At 40.6% G+C, this 24,570-nt stretch overlaps 2 protein-coding genes and 2 long non-coding RNA genes across 6 annotated transcripts in view; 2 read left to right on the top strand and 2 right to left on the bottom strand.

Annotated features, from left to right (window-relative positions):
• Window positions 1-24,570, bottom strand: part of septin7b (septin 7b) — a 537,254-nt gene that overhangs the window by 194,862 nt on the left and 317,822 nt on the right. The gene's annotated exons all lie outside the window — the stretch shown is intronic.
• Window positions 11,784-13,175, top strand: LOC129163418 (zinc finger protein 22). Its single transcript, XM_054740867.2, has 3 exons — window positions 11,784-11,873; window positions 12,229-12,289; window positions 12,644-13,175. The coding sequence occupies exons 2-3, from the start codon at window positions 12,272-12,274 to the stop codon at window positions 13,064-13,066; spliced, it is 441 nt and encodes a 146-aa protein (XP_054596842.2). The 5' UTR covers window positions 11,784-11,873; window positions 12,229-12,271; the 3' UTR covers window positions 13,067-13,175.
• LOC139070140 (uncharacterized) lies at window positions 17,952-18,930 on the top strand. Its single transcript, XR_011520779.1, has 2 exons — window positions 17,952-18,439; window positions 18,785-18,930. It is a non-coding gene; the product is annotated as an uncharacterized lncRNA (long non-coding RNA).
• Window positions 19,136-19,687, bottom strand: LOC139070139 (uncharacterized). Its single transcript, XR_011520778.1, has 2 exons — window positions 19,420-19,687; window positions 19,136-19,359 (listed from the first exon to the last, which is right to left on the bottom strand). It is a non-coding gene; the product is annotated as an uncharacterized lncRNA (long non-coding RNA).

Here is a 24,570-nt window from a genome sequence, read left to right as displayed (position 1 = left end):
AAGTAAACCACAAATGACCCTATGGGCAGGACTCTGACTGCTGTGATATATTTACTACTACCCAGAAAAACCCGTCTTATTTAGTCTAGAGTGGTTCCTTGTTTACTACTGAATTACCACTAACAGTGAAATTACAGCTTAAGGGTGCTGCTTCATAGTTTAAAGTGGTTGTCAAAGCCACAGGACAAACCAGTTTCACTCTGCACTGTAAAAACGGCAAAACTGCAGCTTGGCAGCTAAAACATTAAAATCATTTAAAGCTGCAACAGACACCTTCATAAGACAGTAGAAGTGGAAGGAAGAGCAAAAGAAAATGCCATCTTTGGTTCATAAATTCACACATCTGTGTTTTAAAGGTCTCATTCAGTCATTTTTTCAAAAAGTATTGTCTGACATCAATGAATGCCATTTGAGTTGTTTTCTATGGAATAAAGCTCTGGCGCTCCTGTTTCAGGGTTTGTCGGAGGAGTAGGGAACAGCATTATGAGTCTTACACATTAATATTTATGAAATGCAAACGCAGCTTGACCCAACATTGATGTGGCATCTCCACTAATAACACAAACCCGAACGTGTTCTGCCAAATTGTGAAATTGCCAACCACTAGCTTCTACTTGTTGAGATATGCGCTGCTTTCTCCTTCCTGGGGGCGGTCCCAAGTCAAAATAGGCAGGACCATGAAGGCAAATTTCCCATAATGTAGAAGAGACTACCAAAAAATTCCTTCCTGCAGCTAATGTAAGCGATGGGGATGAAGAAAACTTATTTTTCGGCATGAATTTACATTTTTGATTCAATTACCATGTTTCAAAAAGTACAACAAGCAAAAGACAAACAAAAGAGCAAGTCACCCCAAATCAATTTAGTTTTTGCTGATAAACTATATGAATGAGTGTCTAATTGTGCTGTACACACGTATGGCGAATAATTTGGCACTTGAGTGCATGTTTGTTAAAATTTAAATATTCTGCCTAAAACTGTCAGAGTTGTGCTGTCTTCATGTAAAAACTCTGCACTGCATTTGAATTAAAATCTGCCATAACTATTGGCTAAGAGTAACACTATGATGTTAGCTAGTACATTATGATGTCACAATGTCGTTGTGAGTCTGTGTGTGTGTATTTGTTAGCAGGTTAGCCCTCTCGGTCTGTCAGGCAACAGCATTTGTTGCATTGTTTGAACATAAAGCAGAAGTGGAGTAAGGCTCTGGTATGGGGTGACTTGCTCTTTAAGCATGGAGTAGATAGTCTTGGAAAAAGCCATTCCAGCAAGCTGCATTGTGAAAAAAAAAATTCAAAAGCCCAACCCCCTTTCTTCAGGTTCCTCCTCCTTAAGCCAGAATTCTGAAGAATGCTGGACGCAATGGGCACAGTTAAACTTTCTTACATTTTAGACCTGATGTTGGCACCTTTTCGCTATAATTCCCAATGCAACACACTTACGTAACAGCCACAGGAGCTTAAAGGTTTCTGGTGGACTCCTAATGATCTGGTGCTAATCTAACCTTCTCAGTGGCCTAGTAGTATGAGTATCTGCCCGGTTCAGGGTTCAAATCCTTGTTGGGTCATACCAAAGACTTTAAAAATGGGACTCAACGCCTCCCGGCTTGACACTCAGCTTTAAGCAGTTGGAATTGGGGGTAAACCACCAAATAGTTCCCGAGTGCGGCCACCGCTGCAGCTCACTGCTCCCTACAAGGATGGGTCAAATGCGGACATGTAATTTCACCAGCGTGTGATGTAGACTAATGGAACTTTAACTTTAATTTTACCATCTGTGTTAAGATCCTCTATCAGAGGAAGGTATAAGACCTGTGGGATTTCATAAACGTGTTTTTGATTAGAAACTAATCCTATTATTGAGGCATTAGAAACTTAAAAATATGTGTATAAGTATGATAAAGGTTCATCCAGTGTCTTTGTTCAAATTTTTCCTTTTTCTGCTGGCTTGATTTACATATAATTGTCACTGTGTCAGATGTGAAAAGTCCTCAGCGGTGAGTCTGAAGTGTTATTGGCTTTGATGGCCCTCATTATGTTTAACTTAAAACAGCTCAAACACGATAAATGAAACCATACGGCTGTCTATTCGGATTAAGTCCTCTTTGTTCAAGCAATGGTAAATGTCAAGTGCTGTGTGTGTGATGTGTTTTACAGTTCAGATTACAAGACAAAGGAAAACTAAGATGTCGTGGCAGGGACGGTGTAAACAAAACAATAAATATGCTTTATTTTTCACCAAAGAGGTGCTGGACCAAGACTGGGGCTAGAGCTGAACAAACTTGGGTTTTCCACAGGCAGAGAGCCTACTCAGGACACAACACATTCTCATATAAAACAGTTCTTCCAAGAAATGTGTCTAAGCCCATCTGCATCTGGACCATGGGTCCCCGGAAGAACGAAAAAATGAATGTAAGTCAATGGGGCTGTTCATGATCCTGCCATGCCCTGACCTCCATGCACCATCATTCACCTCATCAGCCTTCATGCATCACACCTGGTCCCCCAACCGCTCCAGCCAAGCCCAGTTTCCCCAGCAACCACAACCAGCTTATCATCAACCTCATCCAAACCACCTGTCTCACATTAACTCATCAGCTTCACCTGCTCCTGATTCCTCAGCTCATCTCACACACACCTGCTTCCCCTGCTACTTCAGAACCAGCCATCCAACCATTCAGGGCCACATTATTTAATGTTCCTGCTAGTAGATCTGCCAGCCTTTTGTTTTCCTGCCTGATCAGTTTTCCACGCCTGAACATTGCCAATAACTCTGCCTGCCACCACGACTCTAGCCTGCTCCTTGTACCTGCTTCGTCCCGATCTGGCTTCGACCCACGCCTGCCTTCGACACTGCCCTTACCTGAGTATTCCTCTGGTAACACCTCCTCATAGCTCAGGCTAATAAAGACTATTAAAACATCTTACTGTGTTTGGTGTCATCACGGGCCCTCTAGTTCATTTCTTGACAGGGGCTAAAACCCATGCCATGGATTTCACATATGAAGTCCCTGAATTAAATTTCGCTAATATGATTTTTAGGTAAATTTAACCCTTTACAGGTGACCAGGACACTGTAATCAATTTTTGGCAAGGGAAATTATCTTTATTTTTTGCCATTTTTGGGGTGTTTATGATGATACAGTAGACAGTATGAGTACAATAACATCAACAGATAATACATAAAACCCTTATTTGGTCAACTGTAGCCTCCATGAAAATCTGAGCGATTCAATCACTTTTTGGCAAGTAAAATGCCATTTTAGTTGTCTACAATTAAATCATCAATAAAGAATTTAAAGATATTTTGAGGCATTTCTTATAGGTAAACAGGAGGGTATAGTCACTATTTGGCAAGTGACAATCTTAGGCCCTGTCCACACGTAGCCGGGGATCTGCCGAAACGTAGATATTTTTCTATGTTTTGGCCTGTCATCCACACGAAAACGGAGTTTTTTCACACGAAAACGGATCTTTTTAAAAACTCCGGCCAAAGTGAAGATCTGCGTTTTCTCCGTTTTGGGTGTCTGCGTGTGGACGGACAAAACCGGAGTTTTAAGGTCCGCAACGTCACTTTCCGCGACAAAAAATGCTGACATCACGTGTGCGACCTGTGTTTACACTAGCCGACATCATGGAAGCCCTCAGAGCTGCGCTCTGTCACTACCCGATCCATCAATTGTCCAAGCGCTTTCTGCTTGTTTGTTTTTGCAAGCGGAATTACTGCTCCTTGCGGAAGACCACAGACGAAGGACGAGGTTAAGAACGGGGGAAGTGCTGCCGCCTACAGGTCTGGCATGTCCTTAACAACGTATTTATCCGGGTACGTGTGGACAGAGTTTGTTTTTAAAATGCGGTGGTGTGGATGCAAGTTTTTGCAGGGGCGGATATTCGTTTCAAAAAACCCCGGCTACGTGTGGACTAGGCCTTAATTTTATGTGCTGAAGTGCTTTTATCTTGTTACTTTTAAATAGAGCAACGTAATGCATAGATAGTAACCTACACAGTGTCATTAAAGCCAAAGCTTGATCAGTTTAAATACTATTTTTCAAGTGAAAATGTGCCCCAAACTAGTTAACTGTGGCTCCATGTCAAGTGGACTAAAGAAAGGAAGGGGAAAAAATCAAATCGCTGGAGAATTATTTCCATTTATACAACATTTACATTCAATACAGGGCGCCATTTTACATTATTTTTAGTATCAAGGCTGTAACATAAAGATAGCCAGTTCTTACCACAAACCATCTTTCAATTGCAAATATTGCAAAAAGGATTAATATATCTTCATTGTGAACGTTTAAGACAAATAGCAACACTTAAAACAACTTCCGAACTGGAAAAACTAATATCCGCGATAAACATCTGTTTAAGTACCGGAAGAGGTTATCTCTGCTTTCTGAATGTCCATATTGCTAGATATGCTGAGTTTTAGGGCAAAATCCTGGGGAATTTCGTCTAGAAATGCAATTACCTAACCGTGCGCGATCCCGCGGTGGCTAATCATTTTTTGGCAGCGAGTTGATTTATGGCACAACACCGGAAAGGGAGGAGACTTAGGCTCCATATTGCTATGTTCTGAATTTCTATAAAGGATCACAGACCAGGGTGGCAGTTAACAGATTACAGAGATTATCTTCTTGTTGTAACCAAGCCCCCACAATGCAGCTCTAAAATTGAGTCAAACCCGGAAGTACCAAAAATTGCAGTTCCACTCTAAGGTAGCGCAACTCGTGTTGCGAAGGACCACAGTCACCAATTCTTGTCCTGATCTCTGAATTGTGTGTACTGGAACTCAATTTCATTTCTCTGTATGTCTTGCACATGTGGTAGAATTGACAATAAAACGACTTTGACTTTTGACTTTGATCCGCTGGGGGCTGGTGTCAGAAGCGAGCAAATCCTCGTTGACTCCCATGTTAAAAATACCAATTCCACAGCAGAATTAAACATGTCTACAGCCTGGTACCAACACATGTTTTTTGTTTAAATTATCTAGTTTACACTCATGACAACTCTGGGGGGGGGGGGGGGGGGGGGGGGGATTTTTTTTCTCACTCTTCTGTTTAAGTGTATTAAAAGCCTAAAATTCTGTATAATTAATGAGCATCAGACCCACGTGACCGCCGCCTCAGGCCCACGTGACCGAAGAGCTAGCTCCGTGGAAAGGCCTCAGTGGAGCCTCGGTCTGGCTTGGAAACTGCTCCGGCATTTTGAGACTGTGTTTGTGTATTCTTCTTTGGATATTTTTTGTGCAGTTGTTGACAAAATGACTTGCTGTGGCATTAATTGCACTAATAGAGCATCCAAGGAGTCTCCACTTCATTTTTTTCGGTAAGTAAAATTATATTTATGTATTTTAGGTCACTGCTGAGCTGAGCTTAGATTTTAACATGTACTGTTTAACCATGAAATTTAAATGTAATAGGGTAAACCCCAGTGCATTTAACATAATGCTGCATTTTAGAAAATGGGTTGAAATATAACATGTTGGTGGAGCTGGGTTCCGACTATCGGCTTGTGGAGCTCTCGGGAGACCAATGTTTTCCACCCGTTTCTCCCCTGGCTTCGCGGCTTCTGTTTGCTGCGCGGGCTGCCGGCTGGGTCTCCCTGCAGCTCGGCGCATCTCTGTCTGATTGCGGCTTCTGTCTGCTGCGTGGGCTGCCGACTTGTGGAGCTCTGGGATGGAAACCTTTCCACCCGGTTCTCCCCAGCGGCAGCTCTGCGCATCTCAGATTGCAGCGGCGCTTGTCTGCTGTGTGGCTGCCAGCTTGTGGAGGTCTCGGAGACCTCTGTGTTCCACCCGGTTTTACCCAGCGGTCAGCCCGGCGTATCTCTGACTCAGAAGCTCTGGTGTTGTGCACAGTTAACTCCGGTTGTAGCTAGGTTGCTACCTCCGTTAGCTTAGCTCCCACCTCCGCGTTAGCTTTGGGTTTGCTTCAGGTTAGCTTGTAGCTAGTTCGACCGGGTGTCATCAGTTGATCCCAGCCTTACAGCCCCACCCTCAGCTCTACCTCTCTTCCCTTTTGTGGAATTGTTTGGGCTTGACAGAACCTGTGACACGGTCAAAATGGCGGTGGTGGCCACCTCCCATTTGGCCTCAAAAAAGTGATATTGGAGCCTATGGAAAGAAGATGTTCACGTATATTATGTTGATGGTTGTAACCTGAGTTTTTTTTTTGGGATGTGAAATTTTGAAGAATGTCTTCCAAAAATCAGAGCTGTGTCACAAATGGTTAAGTTTACATTTATGCTCATTTTGTCATTTCATGTTTTTTTTAAACTGGTTAAATCTGGGAATAAAGTCATTTTTGCATAAATTACTTAATACATATGTCTTAGAAACGTTGCTGGTGTAGCGTTATGAATTTTATAATTGTCTGCCCTTAACAGCTGCCCCTTCACACAGTAACATCGCCAAGGTCGGACGCTTGGTTCAGTATGTTTACATTCCAGGAGAAGAGACAGAAGAAGAGAAGAAGAATGCTTTTCATGAATTAATCAAAGTACTTTATTTGTGATAAGCTAATCAAAGCATATGTTGATCATTAATAATCAGGTGAATGATCTTTGAAATAAAAATGTCATGAGTTATGTGTTTAATGAATAAACAGGACTGCACCAGACAGACTGATCTACATTACCATGGAAACACATGACACATTGTTTTCAACCAATCAGAACTTTCGTCTGTCGTAGAGAGAATCTGGGATGTTTACTTAATCTGTCCAATCCGGTTTACTAAGATTATAAACAACTGGGAGATATAAAACAAGGCAACGCCATTTTATACGCAGTTCCATGTTAACCTCAGTTCCGTTCATTTGGAGGTCCTAAGGATTTCCATCGTCATCATTAAGAAAGTTACAGGCTGGCCAGCTGTACTTTCTACTTTAAGCTGAGAATTGTCAAGCTGGAAATTTCCGTTGTTTGAACAACTAGACATCTGTCATAACATGACATCCTTCAAAATAAGAGTGAACTTGCTGACGCCTGCCGACTGCTACCGGAGCCGACCCACAGACGGGCATTGTAGTGCTGCGACCGCTGTTTCACCAGCTCCGGTACATCCGAGGTCCAAGGACCTGGCATTTCCTGATCTACACGGGAGACTCCATAGGTACGTGGTCATGGCACAAAATGGCGGCTCATGTCATCAGCTTCTGAAGCCTCGTGGTAGCCTAGTCATAACAACCAGATTCGCTACGTCAGCCTAGAGATTCTGAACAACACACACACACACACACACCAACACGAAACATCCAAATCCATATGCATTCATCATTGAGATAGTCCTGGTAGATTGTAAGAATTTATAATTATAGAAATTAAAGCTTCTTAAACAATCCGAACTCTCTCTTTTCTTGTCTCTCAATCAATACAGAGTGTTTAAGTAAACTCCCTGATGATAAAAACAACCACTTCTGATTAGAATATTTAGATCTAATTACAGTGTATAAATATACAAACTTCAGATCATTACAAATGGCGAGCCAGCCAGGAGATTCTGAACAACACACACACGCACACACCAACACGAAACATCCAAATCCATATACATCCATCATTGAGATAGTCCTGGTAGATTGTAAGAATTTATAATTATAGAAATTAAAGATTCTTAAATGATCCCAACTCTCTCTTTTCTTGTCTCTCAATCAATACAGAGTGTTTAAGTAAACTCCCTGATGATAAAAACAACCCTTCTGATTATAATACTTAGATCTAATTACAGTGTATAAATATATAAACTTCAGATCATTACACTGGAATTGGAAATTTATTTTTCAGCACATCTTAAGGATACTTCCTCCAGTATTTATACAGATCACCAGTTTACCTCTTCATTCAAATAGTCTGTGTAAAATACAAAAGCATTTTCCCTGCATGATAATTGCAACCCTCTCAGCTAAAAGCCCACACAATAAATGTAAAACACAGTGCACTGAGAGCTGCAGGCTTTACGGTCTGGATTAATAAGCCCGTACCCAGAGGTAATGACTCTTTTCGTCTGCCTTCTCAGGAGTCGATCTGCAGGAGCGCCGGAGGGCGAGCTCACTCGCGAACTCACTATGAGGAATAAATTTCCCGTTAAGTGGCTCAAAAGTCTTCCTCAGTTAATTACAGTTATGTATATTTTGGCAGAATTTCTCTGAATAAAGAGAAATATTAAATGGTAATTACCTAGGATGTCACGCTGGCTCACATCTCTATAGGATCATTGTTGACGAATCAATAACACACATAAGGGCTCCGGCTGTGCTGTTCATGTTTTGTTTACAGGGAGATTTATTGAATAGAAAATGATCGTTTTGACTGAGTGACTTGTATCCTGAGGGTTTGCCATGTGGGCCTGAGGTGTAGCATAAAAGGTTTGATTACTGTATTCAAAAAACATTAGAGTGTAATGTAAGCAAGACTGAATTTCCTCTTTATTATGTTAACTAGAGTGGATGCTTACCAAGCCAAAGTCACCAGTTTATGACCCTGGAGAGAGAAGACAAGACAATTCAGAGAAATGTTGTACCACTCCTGCCTCCTTTATCCTTTTGTCCTTAAAATAAAAATAAATTGGCAGACTCATGCACTCAGTAGTATTTACTTTTGTTGCTATATTTTTCTCATGATCTGCTCCTGCTTTCTCCTCTTTCTCAGCATCGGCTTTAGTAAGTGAATAGTTCAAGTCTGATGCCCACCACCCTGAGCAGCTGAAGAACAGGTGAGCTACACTGACTAAGAGGAAACTTCTATCAGGTAGCAGCAAAAGGATATTACTACAGTTTTGTGTGTAACTGCACCAATGTCTTAACCTGGTAAGCGATCCCATATATGTAAATATATAGTCTGGCCATGACCCATAGACAGAGCTCAGTTGTCTGGGCGAAATCTTTGGTTGTCTTTTAAACTGTCTCTGCATGAAGTTGGACAGTGATAGGACCAATCAGAGCAATGAACAATGTGAAGTATTCATCGCTATGGAAATCATTCAACAGGGCAGTCCACCATACAGTGTTGAAGAAGAAGCCCATACAAAGTTGATACCGAAGCAGTATCAAACCAAAGCCGTCCCTGAGCTTCCACCATCTTTGTAGATTTGCTCCATCGCAGCTGTGCTGTCATCATAAAAAAAAAAGAAGCTTTGTTGTAGTGGTGAAAAAACATGGCCTTCCTACAAACTTAAAACGCCGTGATTTGCCCAGTCTAAACATAGTCAAGCCAATGGTAGACGTACGGGTTATAATGAAGCATGGCTAGACTATATACTAGACTGTTATACTGCTATCGTTTGTCCAGATGTCTAGGCTACCAATGTCTATATTTCGCCACTAAGCAACCGACTTAACTTTTTCCTAACATACTCATCCTTTTTTTTATTCAGGCAGTCCAGCAGATTGTTTCTTTCCTTCAAAATGTAAACACCACCATCTCCGAGCAAACAGGAATTTGTCTACCCAGGGCCATAAACCTTATTGGGTGAAAATTTAACGCAACGTTGAGAGGGCCTCAAAAACCACAATAATTAATATATACATATGAAATTTTGCCTTAGAGCCAATTATTAATCACCAATTATTAGACACAAAATAGGCACTGCATCAGATCCTTGAGCATCTGGGCTTGTTTATTCATATTGTATGGGAATGATTTGAGTGGTCCTCCTCTCCCCTTAAATCCTGTTGTTCATGTATTAACCCTCTGGAGGCAGGCGTTGCAGATTTGCAACGTTAAAACCTACCTACCTGGTTACTCAACATACGTATTTCATGAGCATTTTTTAACTCAGAAGTACCCCTGAAGGACTTATCCTTTTATCAAAACTTATTTTGAGCCTGAGAGGTTTAAATGATGACTCAAGGCTATCCCATACGGAGAAAACCAGTACAATTTGGCTCAGGATTGACTGCAATGAAGACATTCATAGGCCAAACATGGAAACCGCCTAACAACATGTCTTTTGTACACTGGCTTCAAGTGCATTTGGACATTGCCTATATGGAACTATCAACAGCAAGGATCAACTTCAGATACTACTGCCTCTTGGATGGACTTGATAGGTAACCTTAAGAGCTACTGACTAGTGGACACGAGGGAAAGAGTATGAAGAGTGGGTTTTGAAATGTAAAACCAACAATAGTGATTTATATAGAAAAATAACAGTAGTAGGAGTAAAAAAAAAAGAGTTTTCTGTCAGTGTGGTCTGTTGGAACCTGTGGTGCATAAAGACCTGGCTGAGCGTGTGGCACGCCAACCTCGTTTTAATGAAGCCCTTCTGGATTGCCCTTCACAATCATTAGATCAGCATAATAAAGAGAATGTGGCCGATGTAAGAGGAGTAAAAGGTGTGGCAGAGGTCAGCTACTTGGTGTGATAGACAGCGACCTATTAGGCCTGCACGTGAATGGGGAGGGGCTCATGTGGATTCACAACCTCAGTTTGTGCCTGACAGGCCCCAAGGTCACGTCTGCTCACTGCTGAGGAGGCTTTTGTGATGGAAATCCTGTGGAGGGAAGTTTAACCCCAACAACAATCCGAAACCTGGTCCCCTGTGTTCCAAAGTTCCCCCCGCGGTCAACCCAGGCTCCAAAACAAAAGAGACATGCTGCAAATCGTTGTTTCTGGACCAGGCCCTACAGTCAAGAACTTTAAATGTATACTTTTAATTTGAAAGGAGTTTTGATAAGGGGGAGGAATGGGGTAGAAACATTACAGAAAGTAAAAGCCATCAGAATGAAACAACAATGATAACTAAAATAAGCTCATAAACAGACTTTTTATTGCCAAACTAACTCAAGAAAAAAAGAAACTATTCTAAATTTCAGTCAATCAATCAACCAGCCATTGTTGTAGCTGAATGTGGTAAACTAATAGAACAGGTAAAACTACAGTAAAAATCATAAAAATTTGATATAAGAAGAAATAATTGTAATTATTGATTAAGTGATGACTCCTTTGGCTTGGGTCACAAGGGGGTCACGTCATTTGTTGTTGAAATTTTGCTGCTAAATTTTTGCTGATGGTTACACACATTTTGTTGAATTTGTGAAGATAAAATTCTGCGGTAATTTTACGGATAAAATGTTTGTTTGTGTGTTTTAAGTCAAAAATATTAAAATACTTAATTACACAGAATAAAAATTCTATGTCATAAATTCAGTGTCTAAAAAACACCATATTCTGGTGAGACTGTATTAAGATTTAATATAAATTATTTAGTGTTTATTCAAAACTAACCAAGGTTGTACAAAAACCCATAACAAATTCCACCAAGTCATTGTTTTTAGAGCAAGTCAACCCTACCAGACTCTTACTCCACTTCCACTTCCTTTTTGAAAAATGCAACAAAAGCTGTTGTCTGGCAGACAAATACACACACACACACACACACACACACACACACACACACACACACACACACATAGGCTCACAACGACATTGTGACATCATGATGTACCAGTTTACATCATAGCATACCTCTTAGCCAATAGCGGTGGCAGATTTAAATTCAAATGCAGTGCAGAGTTTTTACCTGAAGGGGGTGCAACACTGACAGTTTTAGACAGGATATAAAAATTTTAACTAAGATGCACTAAAGTGCAAACTGATTGTGTACACGTGTCTACAGCATGATTAAACACTCATTTATATAGTTTATCTGCAAAAACAAAGTTGATTTGCAGGTGACTTGCGGAAAAAGAAAAACATGGGAAAAGTTCTAAAATTTATTTATTTATTTTTTTCATTTTAAAAGTGATTCTGGAATTTTCAACTGTAGCCATTAGTTACCATGAAAATAATGCTGCATTTTTCCAAACCCTTGACAGTCTAGGACTTGTGAGAGGACATTTCCACCTGCAGACTAACATCTTCCCAGAAACGGTAAGAAAACATCACTTTTTAGTCAGATTTTCCACTCTGCCCCTTTGAAGCAGCTGTCTGAAACTTTAACTTTTGGAAGCTTTGGATTTTAGCAGTTTTATCTTACAAATCTTTGCTATTGGTGCATGAAATGTCTGCAGCAGAATAATGTTAATAGCAGAGGTGATTTGGGCTGTCTTTGAGAACTTTAAAAGAAAATCAGTAGATTTTATTTATTATAAAAGTACTGAGTGCATTGCTACCATCACATTTTTATCAGAATCAATTAAACATGGGCACATCTGTTAATAGCTAGTTTATTAGCACTTCTTCACATGAATTGTGTGTGTGTGTGTTTTTTTTAAATATATCCCAGAGGTGATTCCTGGATAGAGGAGTGGAGTGAGACTAATAGGCAAATGACGTCACTGGAAAAGGTTGGTTGATTTCACCTGTGGAGCTGAGATTTTTGACGTTCATTGAAGTTGCTTTGGATAAACACATTTGCCAAATGCATTAGCATAAACACAACCTTGAAATCTGGTTGCTAAGAAACATCTGAAGCATTTGAAAAAGAATGAAGACAAAATTCCAACCTTTTATACAACTTTATAATTATAAATGTTGTGTCTGTTATGACACTTTTGTGTCAATGTCTTATGACAGATCTTAGTTCATCTGCTTATGTTTTTCCTAATGTAAACATGACTTTGTGAGAAAACATGTCTTAATGTTACTGGATTAACTGTTTTATTTATTAATTAATTTATTTTTGCATTTTTTTTTCAAAGAACCCAACCTGCATAGAAGATGAGAAAGTTCAGGAGGAGCTGAGCATCAGACCTTTGGATCAACCTACCAAGAAGAAGATGCTGCACAGCTGTGACCAGTGTGGAAAGTGCTTTGGTTTTCCATCAGAGTTAAAATGTCACCAGCGTGTCCATACTGGAGAAAAGCCTTTTCCATGTGACCAGTGTGGAAAAGCTTTTACTCAGTTAGGGAACCTGAATAAACACCAGCGGATCCACACAGGAGAAAAGCCCTTTACCTGTGACCAGTGTGGAAAAGCTTTTACTCAGTTAGGGAACCTGAATAAACACCAGCGGATCCACACAGGAGAAAAGCCCTTTACCTGTGACCAGTGTGGAAAATGTTTTACTCTCTCTGGGAATCTGAAAAGACACCAGCACATCCACAAAAGACAGAAGAAGTAACGTGTGTGACCAATACAAGGAGTTATTCTGGCATATTCACTTTGTGACCAGGAATTAAAAACCGTTTTACTTGTTCAATAACTCTTTCAATAATATTCATTTGCATTCATCTCATTGTGTGGAGTTTTTCCTTTTTAAATACAAAAACAACAATTAGCTTTGCATAACAAGCATTCTAAAATTACTGCATTTAAAATGTTATTTTTTGCTTTAAATATATATATATATAAATTTCTTCACCCACTGAATACATCGTTGAAAGAGAACACAGCAGTGTGGCAAGCCGTTTTAACATTTATTCAGCAGGCTGAATATGTATTCCAGAAATAGATCTGTAGTAGAAATCAACATTCCACATATGCATAATAACATTCTTATATCAGGAATGGACATTATGGATAGTAGGAAAATGAATTCTTACTAGGAGGAACTTGTTGATTACAATTTCAGGATCTCTAAAACATGACACAATGGCAAGAATTTATTTGTTCCTAAGATCAGATTTTATTTATAAAGCACTTTTCACGCAAAGTGCTACTCAGTGCTTTACAGAATTAAAATGACCCCAAATTCCCATAACAGTTTAAAAACAATTAACACACACACACACACACACACACACACACACACACACACACACACACACACACACACACACACACACACACACACACACACACACACACACACACGCACACACAAACACACACACACACACACACACACACACACCAGTAAAATTTTATATTTGGCTGAGTCCAGATGAGCCAAGTAAGGTAAGGCAAGGAAACACCATCAGAGGAGCCGTCTGCCCCAGCAGCATCAGGTCTTCCACACTAAGTCAGGGCGATCAGAGGACGGAGAGCATAGCCCCCCACCTCCACTTAAACACTACCTGTAGAGCGCCCAGGAAGCAACAGTCGACCACCGCCCCCGGGGCAGAGGGCCCCTACAGAGAAAACACTGGATTAAAATGAGTAAAAATATGAAAATAAAAGAGCTAATATAAATGACAAAAGTAAGAAAATAAATAATAAATAAATTCATATGGACAGTAAAATTGTAATATTATTAAATAATAAAACTGTGCCAACTCTAGCATGAACTTTATTTCTTTCTGCAGGACGGGCACCAACTGCTCAGGTATCCTGCAGCTCCTCTGCCAGGGCGGTGTGTCCTCCTTGACTCTTATCTTGTGCTGCACCAGCGATGTAAACCCAGGAATCTCCTGTATGATCTGCGGATCTAACAGAGATTCAGTGTCCTCCTGCTCAGAACGGGACAAATGAGAAAGGTCAACCAAAGCAGTCTCTGACCCAACAACTGGGAAGAATTTCTCCTCCGCTTCCTCACCCACTGCAGCACGCACTAGGAACTGTTGCCGTACAGGGTCCTCGTTGGTATGAAACTCCTTTAGCAGGCTGATGTGAAAAACCTGCTTTTTCTTAGACCTCTCTGGCATAAACAGTTCATAGGTAACTGCTGACTTTTCTGACAATTTCATAAGGTCCGTGCCATTTTGTCAGTAATTTATTGTCACTAGTAGGAAGCAATAACAGTACCTTTTGTCCCGTAATGAAACTTCTCTCCCTGGATCTCTGGTCATACCAGGTCTTTTGACGAAGCTGGGTTGTGTTCAAGTTCTCCTGGGCCAAGGTTGACATCTCCTCCAACTTGTCCCTCATCGTGACCACGTATGCCACCACGTTGTCTCCCTCTGACTTTGGATCCTCCCAGTAGTCCTTCAACAGGTCCAGAGGCCCTCTCACTTGTCTTCCATACAAAAGTTTAAATGGAGAGAAGCCTGTGGAAACCTGAGGGACCTCCCGGTAGGAGTTCAGTGATGAATGAGCGTGTCTGTGCTCCACTAGGGGGCGCTCGTCCATAACAGGTGAGGTTGACTCAGGTTGATCTTCAGCCGGAGGCCGCAGGAGGACACCGGGGCGGTGGAGCTCCGACGAGCGGATCCACGCACACAGGGGGACCGGGGCACCATAACGGGAGCAACCGGATGCGCCCTTCCCTTCGATTCTAACCATCATCCTCGTCATAAGCGCTTTGTCACGGTGAGGAAAACACCTTTTTACTGCAGGTCACAGGCGAGTCTGATGCTCTGACCTAAAAACACTACAGCTCTGCTAACCAGGGATTGTAACTGGAGCTGGAGTCTGTCATCATGAAGCTGATTGGTGGAAAGTTCATGAATGTGACTGCGTTTCATTGCTTTTGCTCCGTCTTGCTGGTGGATGACATGTTTGCTGCTCCTGTCAATTTCTGTTGCTATTTCATTTTGTCTAGAGCAAAGTTTTATTTATGTTTGTGGCTTTTAAGGCATTGTGGTAAAACGTTGGGTCAGGTTGTGTTTGTTTAATAGGTGAATGGTGTGTGTGTGTGTGTGTGTGTAACTGAATTTATGTTCTTGTGGTGGTTTTGTGTCCCTCTTCTGGTCTTTTTGTTTATGCTAGTTTTATTTTGGTCCTCATTTGTGTTTTTGTTATTGTGATCTTCTTTCCAGACATTTATTGTGTTTATTGTAGTGCTAGTGCAGGGGCGGTTCTAGACCAGTGGTTCCCAATCTAGGTTCCATGACCCCCCCAAGGGGGTCCCCACACTTTTGTCTTTGTTGAACTTGTGAGGTCACCAATATTATATTTGTAAAAATTACATCTAATTTCAAAATTCTGCACACAATTATAAGCAAGGAGAAAGACAGTTGCATGTATCAAATAAGGTCTGTGGTTTATTTTCTGTTCTGTTTACATCGACTACGGGGGTTTTAACAGGAAATGATAGCGTCCTCTCAATTCTGGGGCGTGTCCAAAACCTAACACTTTGCTGCCGGTGGAAAGGTACTCACCCACTATAATGGCGGCTAATTGCCGTGTCGTACCTCTCGCAGCTGTGTAGCGACGCTTTCACGAGCAGTGGAAAGAAGGGGTGAGTGCTTGTTGTTATGTAGTCTAATTTACTGTTGTAATAATCTAACTTACTTAATGGTTTAATGTTGGTTGTTAAATAATTAAGTAGCTTCACAGAATTTGGGCAGAATCAGATAAACTTCTATCTAAAAGCCTCAGGTCATGGCTGTAGTTTCAGAGATTTGTGTGTTTTTTTCTTGGCATGATGATTTGTTAGGTTGGCATACATAGGTCTGGAATCATTTAATGACATTTTTTATGTATTTGCAGAACAGTTTGGATGATTTATAGACTCAACATAATCTGATACACTTTATTAGAAGTTAATTTATGTACACATTTGTGATCCACCGCTCAAAAAGCCTCTGTGTGTGTGTGTGTGTGTGGGGTTGTTAATTACTGCTATTTGTGTGTTGCTTTGTTTTGGACCTGACTGTGCGAGTCTCTTCCTGTCCTTGAACACTAGGTGGAGCTATGAGACAAAAAACACATCATTCTTGTTTCCTGCTCCTGCTGTCCTCTGAATGTCACCACGGTGAACTGATGACGGGGGAGATGGTGTTTGGATTCCTGAGCGTCTCAAAGGCATTAAGTTGTTTAGTGTTAAAACAAACTGCAGCTCATCGAGATCACTCAACCTTTTTTCTTTTTATCACAGTGAGGACCGTTGGGTCCTGGAAGGGATTTTTTATTTTTAGAGCTTTCCATATTGTTCGTAAGGCATGGAAAAATGAACCTGTGTCCCAGAGATGTTTCATGCTCAGTGATCCCTCACGGCTTTAAATTGTTTCACCAGGTGTAATCGTCCTCCTGAAATGTCACAGAAAGGCATTTGGTCCCAGTGGGCTTTTATAGCCCCTCTTTTATAGTATTGAGTCCTTAAAATCAGCTTGGGTGAGCATGAAAGTGGATTTTTGCTGGAAGAGTAAAGGGAGGTTTCATTTCTCAGGTAATAGCCAAAGCATCGGGCACAGCTCTATCACATGAAAACTATTTCTCAGCGGAAAAACAAAACAAAACAAAAAAAGTGAGTCTAGTTTGAGTTAACTGCAACTTCTCTAGTTTGACTTGTTCATTTTCCACCCCGAAACACCTACAGGTAAAGACTAGTCATTTCAAAACAAAACATTTCAATAAAACAGGAGTTGGTTTTTTTCCCCACAAGAACCAAAAATAGATGTGATCCAGGGCTGCAGGGGAGGTGGTCCTGGCAGAATGGATCTTTCAGATGACTGCTTTTTATGGATGCATGCCAGGCCAGACTCAGGACTGGAGACTTTGTTTGAGAAACCGAGGCAACTCTTTCAAAGTAATTTCTCAGCAGCCATGTGATATTTTATTTCCTGTCTTTTCCCTGCAGCTCTATTAGCAGAGTAAATGATGCTCTTTCTGTTTCCTCACCTTTATGCGTCTAGCGAGCAGCTTTATGGAGCACATGTATTGCATTTCATTAGAAACAGATTACTGTGTTTAACATGCAACCACAACGGGGAGCTCCTCACCACCGGGAACCCCTAAAGTGTTTCTTCTAAGAGCGGCTGTGTTGGACTCAAACCACAAAGACCCTGCCCTCCAGTTGCAAACATCTGTGAAGTTGGATGACAACAGTTTATGCCCAGTCCCATTTTCTCTTGCCGCTGAATGATCCATTAGTTCTGCATTACGAGAGGCAAAGGATAAAAAGGGGTAATTTTTTCTAAGCAGATCTGTCACAAATGGTCAGATTCATTTCACAGAAATATAGGAGGCTGTTTTTGGATGGGGTTTAGTTTATTATTTTGTTCTTTAGTAAATTTATTGTGCGAGTTTTGGGGTTGCATGGTGGCAGGTCCGGTCCAACAGGTGGTGGCCTGACACACTGAAGTTGCAAATGTGGTATTCTGCCCACAGAGGGCGGTAGGGGTCTGAGTGACATTTCATTAACTCTGTAAAGGGTCATTTTAGCCCATACTGGCTCAAGAAAATGATTTAAAAATATGAAAAAGTTGCATAATATGGCTTTAACACACCAGCATGTAGTAAATAGGCTTCTGCAGATGATGAGCTTTTGAACAGGTAACCAGTCAATCAGCCTCAGGTGTGTGGAAGTAGTGAAACACAACATGTATGGTGGCCCTCTAGGACCAGGGTCGGACACCTCGGGTCAATTGAGCCTCGGAGTCCTTCTCTACCCACGTATCAATTTTAAAAAATGCAACATTAGTAGGCGTTGCCTGGAGGACCGAGAGGGCGGAGCCGCGGCAGTGACAAAGACGACGGCTAACTAGACGATGCTAGCTCCCTTCACTATGCAGTTATTAGAAGTGGAGGATGTTTCTCCCCCTCCTTACCCAGACACTCGAGAAGAAAGGGACCAAGTCTATTTGGAGGAGACAAGCGGACCTGAGCCTTATTGTTGTGAGCTTGTGAGTTGCCTGTAACTCCCAGAACCGACCCAACAGAACCACCTCTGAACGTAAGTAGCCGTTAGCCATAGCATTGGATTAGCTGCAGGGTTTGTCTCCACGGCCCTGGAGAGCTAGTATTCAGCATGTTTTAGAGGTTTATCTGCTTCAGCACACCTGGTTTTAATCAGCAACAAATAGCTGAGCTGCTTAACAGCTAATCTAACCTGTTAAAGCAGGAAAATCCACTGAAACGTGCTGGATAGCAGCTCTCCGGTAGCTCTAGGCTCAAGTTACAGTCTGCTGCATAAAGTTATGAAAATGCCCCATGAGAAAATTATTCTGTAATGTGTTCAGCTCACTAAAACTGCCCTGATTTATTTATTTACTGATAACAGCTGCTCTCTTGGTTCTAGGTCCTCTGGTGTCTGCAGCTGGTCTCTGGTGTCTGCAGGTGGTCTCCTCTGCTGGTGCCATCAGGATCAGGAGCTTCCAGAAGAATGTGCCTTTCAATGACTCTTTCCTCCTTATTTGTTATATTAATAAAATAAATCTCAATTTATATATTTCCTGTTTTTGTTCATGTCCATAAATACTTAAACATGCTTGAAATTAAAACGAGCTTTTAACAGTGAGGTGTTAGTTTAATTCATCACAATAGAGCTAGTTAAACATGCATTGTGATAATTCAATTAATGTAATTTATAAATATCCATTAAAATATCAAAACTGGAATCAAAATGAGATATTTGGCAGCACAAAAAAACTTGTCAAACACAATATTTATTATAATAATTGTAGGCAGACAGGAGACAGAGCTGATGGAGGTTCTCAGTCATCGAAGGATGGCTGAAGGCTTTCCAGGAACAGGAGATGTGGTGTTGTCTCTTCTCTCTCTATTCTGCCAGATGAGCTGATAGGTTACAGGTGTGTGAGGACATCCTCATGCTGTCATAACCAGATGACAGGAGTTATCAGGTGATCAGCCAGGCTAATGAGATGCAGAAAGAAAACAAATTCAGGACAGTGTACAATATGTGGTGTTGCTCACCTTATGTGCTCTTATAGAGTTATTAACGTGTGCCTGCCTCATGGTGTAGAGTCCATATTTTGCTGAGTGTCCTGCAATAATGCAGGTTATTAGTTAATTTACTTTTGATAGCAAAAACAAAATATTTAATGTAAAAGTTGTTTTCCAGGTGAATCAGCTCACACGTCACCACCAAGTGTCACGGGGGCAGAATCAGTAGCCTCCGTCATGATGTAATCACATACTTATTTAATTGTTAATATCTTAAAAATTCTGAAATGTTTTAATTTTTTTTACCTTGAACAGTTCACTGAGCTTGCACCGTCACTGAGGTGGAAGCTGGAATCAACAGCAGACACCTCACACCTTGGTCTTTTCAGGGGGTGTGGCCGCTGCTCTGGGACCTTCTGGAAGATGAATTTTCATCATGGTCCCCGTGGGTCACCAGACACACTGGCTGTGAACTCCATTCTGGCTGGCTATGTAAAAACAAAGAAGCAGCACATTTAAAAATGTTTAAAAGAGCATAAAATCACATGTAACAATAATCTGTAAAATAAATTAAAACTAGAAGGTAATAATAAAATGTTTACATAGAAGATTATTAAAAATAATTCACCTTTGCTACAGGGAAGGTTTCACATCAGCCTGGACAAGTGCATTCTTGCAGCTAAATCAGTCTGACAGCCAGTGTCTTGGGTAGATTTAGCCTGAAAAAAATATATAAGCACATTGTTGTTGAGAGTTTATAAAGTCAGATAATATTCAAAAGAAACTGTCCCATATAGGCGCTTTATAACATTCCTAGTGTGTGATCATTATAACGTAAAAGTCAGTCACACATGATGTGGAGAGCCTGAAATGCGACCTCCTGAACAGAATTCCTCACAGAACCTGTTCACAAGCTGGATTTCACGCTGTAATGCTGTCTGTCAAGTGCTGCGTCAGTTAGAGCCACTGTTGCAGAATTGCCGACTGACTAGCTAAAGGAAGTGAACCACGTCTCTCAAACTTTGCATTTAGGTAGGGAATTGTCTTTAGAAGATGTTAAAACGTTTATTTAGCTTACTCACCTCAGACTGGAGCCCACCGTGGTGGGGGAGCAGAGTCGGTGGGCTGCATCTAAATCGCGGAAGAGCCATGGTGGGCAGCTTCCCTCTTCAAACGGAGACGTGCAGAATCGCGGGTAAAATGCCCACAGAGTCACTGCAAGCATACTACACTACACCTACTCACCAATACTAAGACGATATGGAGCACTAAACCCGAAATACTTTCCCAATTACACTAACAGCCAAACACTAACTAAACTACAATATCAAACAGCCAAATCTAACACTAAATAAGTATTTATAACACTAAAAGATATGCTAAGACTAGGATATGCTAATGCTATATGCTAATGCTGAACTACCGCTGACCTCCTACACTCACTTGCAAATCCAACTCCCACTCGCCACAGGGCGTGGCCGAGACTCTCGTTGCTTTTATAACTTTGGCACGGAGCTGCTACGTAGTACTCTACTGGTTTACGTAGTACTTTACTCTTTAGCCATTGGCTAAAATTTATTCAAAATGACTCAAATTCTATGTTTTCAGCTGAAGGTGGCGCATTACTGTGGTTTTTAGACAGAATTTTTTATTTTTAAAGAAAATGCACCAAAATGCTAAAATAAAGAATGCACACATTTAAAACACTATTAGACACTCATTTATACAGTTCATCAGCAAAAAAAAGTTAATTTAGACGTTACTTGCTCTTTAAGTAAACAAACACTGCAGCACTGAGCTGTTTTTGGTTGAAAGTGTACAACTAAAATATCCCCGACCCTTACTGGAGTAACAATGATATGGAGACAAGCTACAGACTCATAAAAATCCTTTTTATTTTAGTTTTAAAGCTCAGTGAAAGCATATCCAGGCAAAAGTTTTAGAGTTTTAGTGTGTAGATGTGTGTGCTTTCTGCTTTTAGCTGTGCTGGTCATCTGATTTAACGATTATATGTCACTAACAGACACTGAACTGTCTCTTTACTGTTCTCAGCTGTCAGTTTAACAGTCTCTTTTAACATACTTTACTCATGTGCCACCTGTTTTCCACTGAATCGTACCCAAAAAAATGACCTCTGCTGGCTCTAGGTCAGATCTGAGCTATACTTCTTAGTCTGCACTCGAAAATGCCTGAATGATCCAGACCCAGCAGCGTTAATTTGGAGGAAAGTCACAAAATACCCAAGTCAGAAAAATTGATCAAGTTCAGAATTTTGGTTTAGCAACAGCAAGTTTATAGGAGAATATATACATCTATTTTTTTCACTAGAACAAAAGTGGACTAATGCCAGGGTTTAAATTATGGGGGAGCTAAGGGGAGCCCGGCTCCCCTAGAAGCCCTCAATTTACACACGGGGGAGCCCAAAACAATCCAGTTTCTATCTATATTACATTATTTATATGAACTCTCAGTGTACCGGGGATCCTATTGAGCAGAGAGGATGGAGAGCGGCAGAGCACTGACTATTCATGCGCTCCAGGCAGCTGCATCCTGCACACAACCACAGTAACATTCTCAAAGTGGCACCACCAAAAATATATATTTAACACACAATTGTTTATGTGCGCTCATATTCTCTTGTACTTTCTGTCTTTTATTTGTACCTGACGTGCTCTGCAGCTGCGGAGCTCATCACCCGTGCTCCGGTGACATCACCTCACTAGCACGGCCTTGCAGTACACACCCCGCTGAAGATCCCTTTGATCTGCTTAGTTCAAAAGTAACTCATGAGGTGAAAAAGTATGAGCGCCTGGCCGCAATTTTTCTGGAAGATTGAGAGGAGATACAAGAAGAGAAGAGTCAAAAAGGGAAATATCACACACGGTTTTAACTGTAGAAACTAAAATGTACAAGTATGTAATATTTATATATTTGATACAATTCAGATCACCTTCAAAACTCAGTGGCGCACCTAGGGCTGTTTTTAGGAATTTTAGGGGCCCAGGCAAAATAGAGAGCGAGCACGCACGCACGCACGCACGCACGCACGCACGCACGCACGCACTCACACACACACACACACACACACACACACACACACACACACACACACACACACACACACACACACACACACACACACACACACACACACACACACACACACCTCAGGGTTTCTGGAAGTCTGTGTGTAATTCTTATCCAGAAAATATTTATTTGTTTCATTTTGAATTTTAAATTTGGCTTTTATTTTGAAGAGCCGTTACAGGAAGTATCGGTTCTTTACCTGTTGTTATCTGAACTCATTGTCATCTGATCAAACACCAGCAGGCACTTGGTGGGTGAGTTCTCTGCTGTTATAAACAGCTATATATATATATATATATATATATATATATATATATATATATATATATATATATATTTTTTTTTTTACTTATTTGTCTGTTTTGTTTCTGAACTTTGATAATTCAGATTTTTGACTGCATTGTGAAAAAATTTGTATGTATTTATTTATACCTTGATGTTATTGTGTTATTATTCTTTTAAACATGTGTCTTTCATTTTGTTGCTGACCTTCAACAGCGACCAGATTCCCAATCCTGTTACATATTTTCTGGTTAAAATCAAAATCACACAAATTATTTTTGTAGACTTTGTAACAAAATGAAGAAGGAAGTGAAGCTTGTTTTGGAAATGATCAACGGCTTCCCTACATGTGCAGAACCAGTTTGTGAAGCAGTGATCTGGCTGACTGTCATTGTTTTACACATGGAACAAAACCTGTTCTTGTTGCAGGTTGGTGCAGAAGTGGCTGAAGACACTCATGCTGTTAATAATCGTGTGATACAAATAAAAACAATGAAAATGCAACAGAGACATCAGTGCATGAACGTGTTATTAAGGACATTGTCCTCGTAGGCCAGATTGTTCTTTTCCCAGCTATCTCCACCACCTCCTTTGCTGGGATCATAAGGTGTTCCCTAGCCAGTCAAGGGAGATAACACCTCAGGTGTGTCCAGATCAGCTCAGTGCTCTCCTCTTAGAATGACATGATGGTAACAACGTTGCTTATTTAGTCCACGAGCACACGTAGCCAGGTTGTTGCAAAACCAAATATTCCCCCATGCCCATCTAGGTAGAAAATCTGGGTCCACACCATCTTGTTCTCAGTGAAAAGATCCATTTCATTGTGAAGCACATATAGGCATGTCAAGCCTGTAGGTGGCAGTAGTTCCCGAAATTGTAAGCGTCTTTGCCGAAAAACATTCCTTGTATGTGAAATAACTAGGTGATGGGCGATAACCGTCTTTATCGTCCTTCACCTGTGGTCTTTAATTGAGCTTGAAGCAACAAGTCGCACATGTGACCTCAGAGTATTTTTGGCACAAAACATAAAACCAAGGTTATTTACATCTACAAGCAAATGTCGACACCAGGAAATTTGTAAATCTCCACTTTGATCAGAGGTTTTGAAAGAATCTGTTTAGGCGTGTAAACCTTCACTTTTGCGTTGATGACAGGTCGAACATATCTTTGCTTTGGCTATTTGTGTAAAGCTCAGGGTCTCGCCTTCTGCCCTGACAGCTTTATCCAGTCACCATCAAGAGCCAATACATATTCTCTAATGGTATTGTAGCGTAGATAATCTACATACTACATACATAGGTAAAAAAAAATTGTAAGTCGCTTTGGGTAAAAGCGTCTGCTAAGCACATCAACAACATAAACAACATACATACGCTGTTTGCTATCAGCTTTGTTAGATTCTGAGAAAGATCAGACAAATTAGCATATGAACTTATATCATGCATAAATATCCAGGATATTTATACAATCAATAGAAGTTCATACACCAACTGTCTTGGTCTATATTTAATCCAAAGATCAATATTTAATTTAAGATAATTAAATTAATAGCAAAAGTTTATTTATTAAACAGAAGACTTAATGGAATCTTTGCTAATTCAATAACCAATGCTGGTTTCAGCATTCTGTGTTTCATTTCAAAGAAGAGTCAGGTTTAAAAAGTTAAGAATTTATTACTAACTATTTAAAGATGACGATTTGGAAATGACAATTTAAAATTGACAATTTATAACTGACAATTTGTAACTGCTTTGATATTAAACTTGATATCAAAAGCAAACCTGTGTCTGAATGGAAACTAAAATGGAATGT

The sequence above is a fragment of the Nothobranchius furzeri genome, chromosome 5, assembly GCF_043380555.1.
Source record: "Nothobranchius furzeri strain GRZ-AD chromosome 5, NfurGRZ-RIMD1, whole genome shotgun sequence".
Classification (NCBI taxonomy): domain Eukaryota; kingdom Metazoa; phylum Chordata; class Actinopteri; order Cyprinodontiformes; family Nothobranchiidae; genus Nothobranchius; species Nothobranchius furzeri.
Note: the sequence above shows the minus strand (reverse complement) of the source record. Positions and strands in the feature narration are given on the sequence as shown.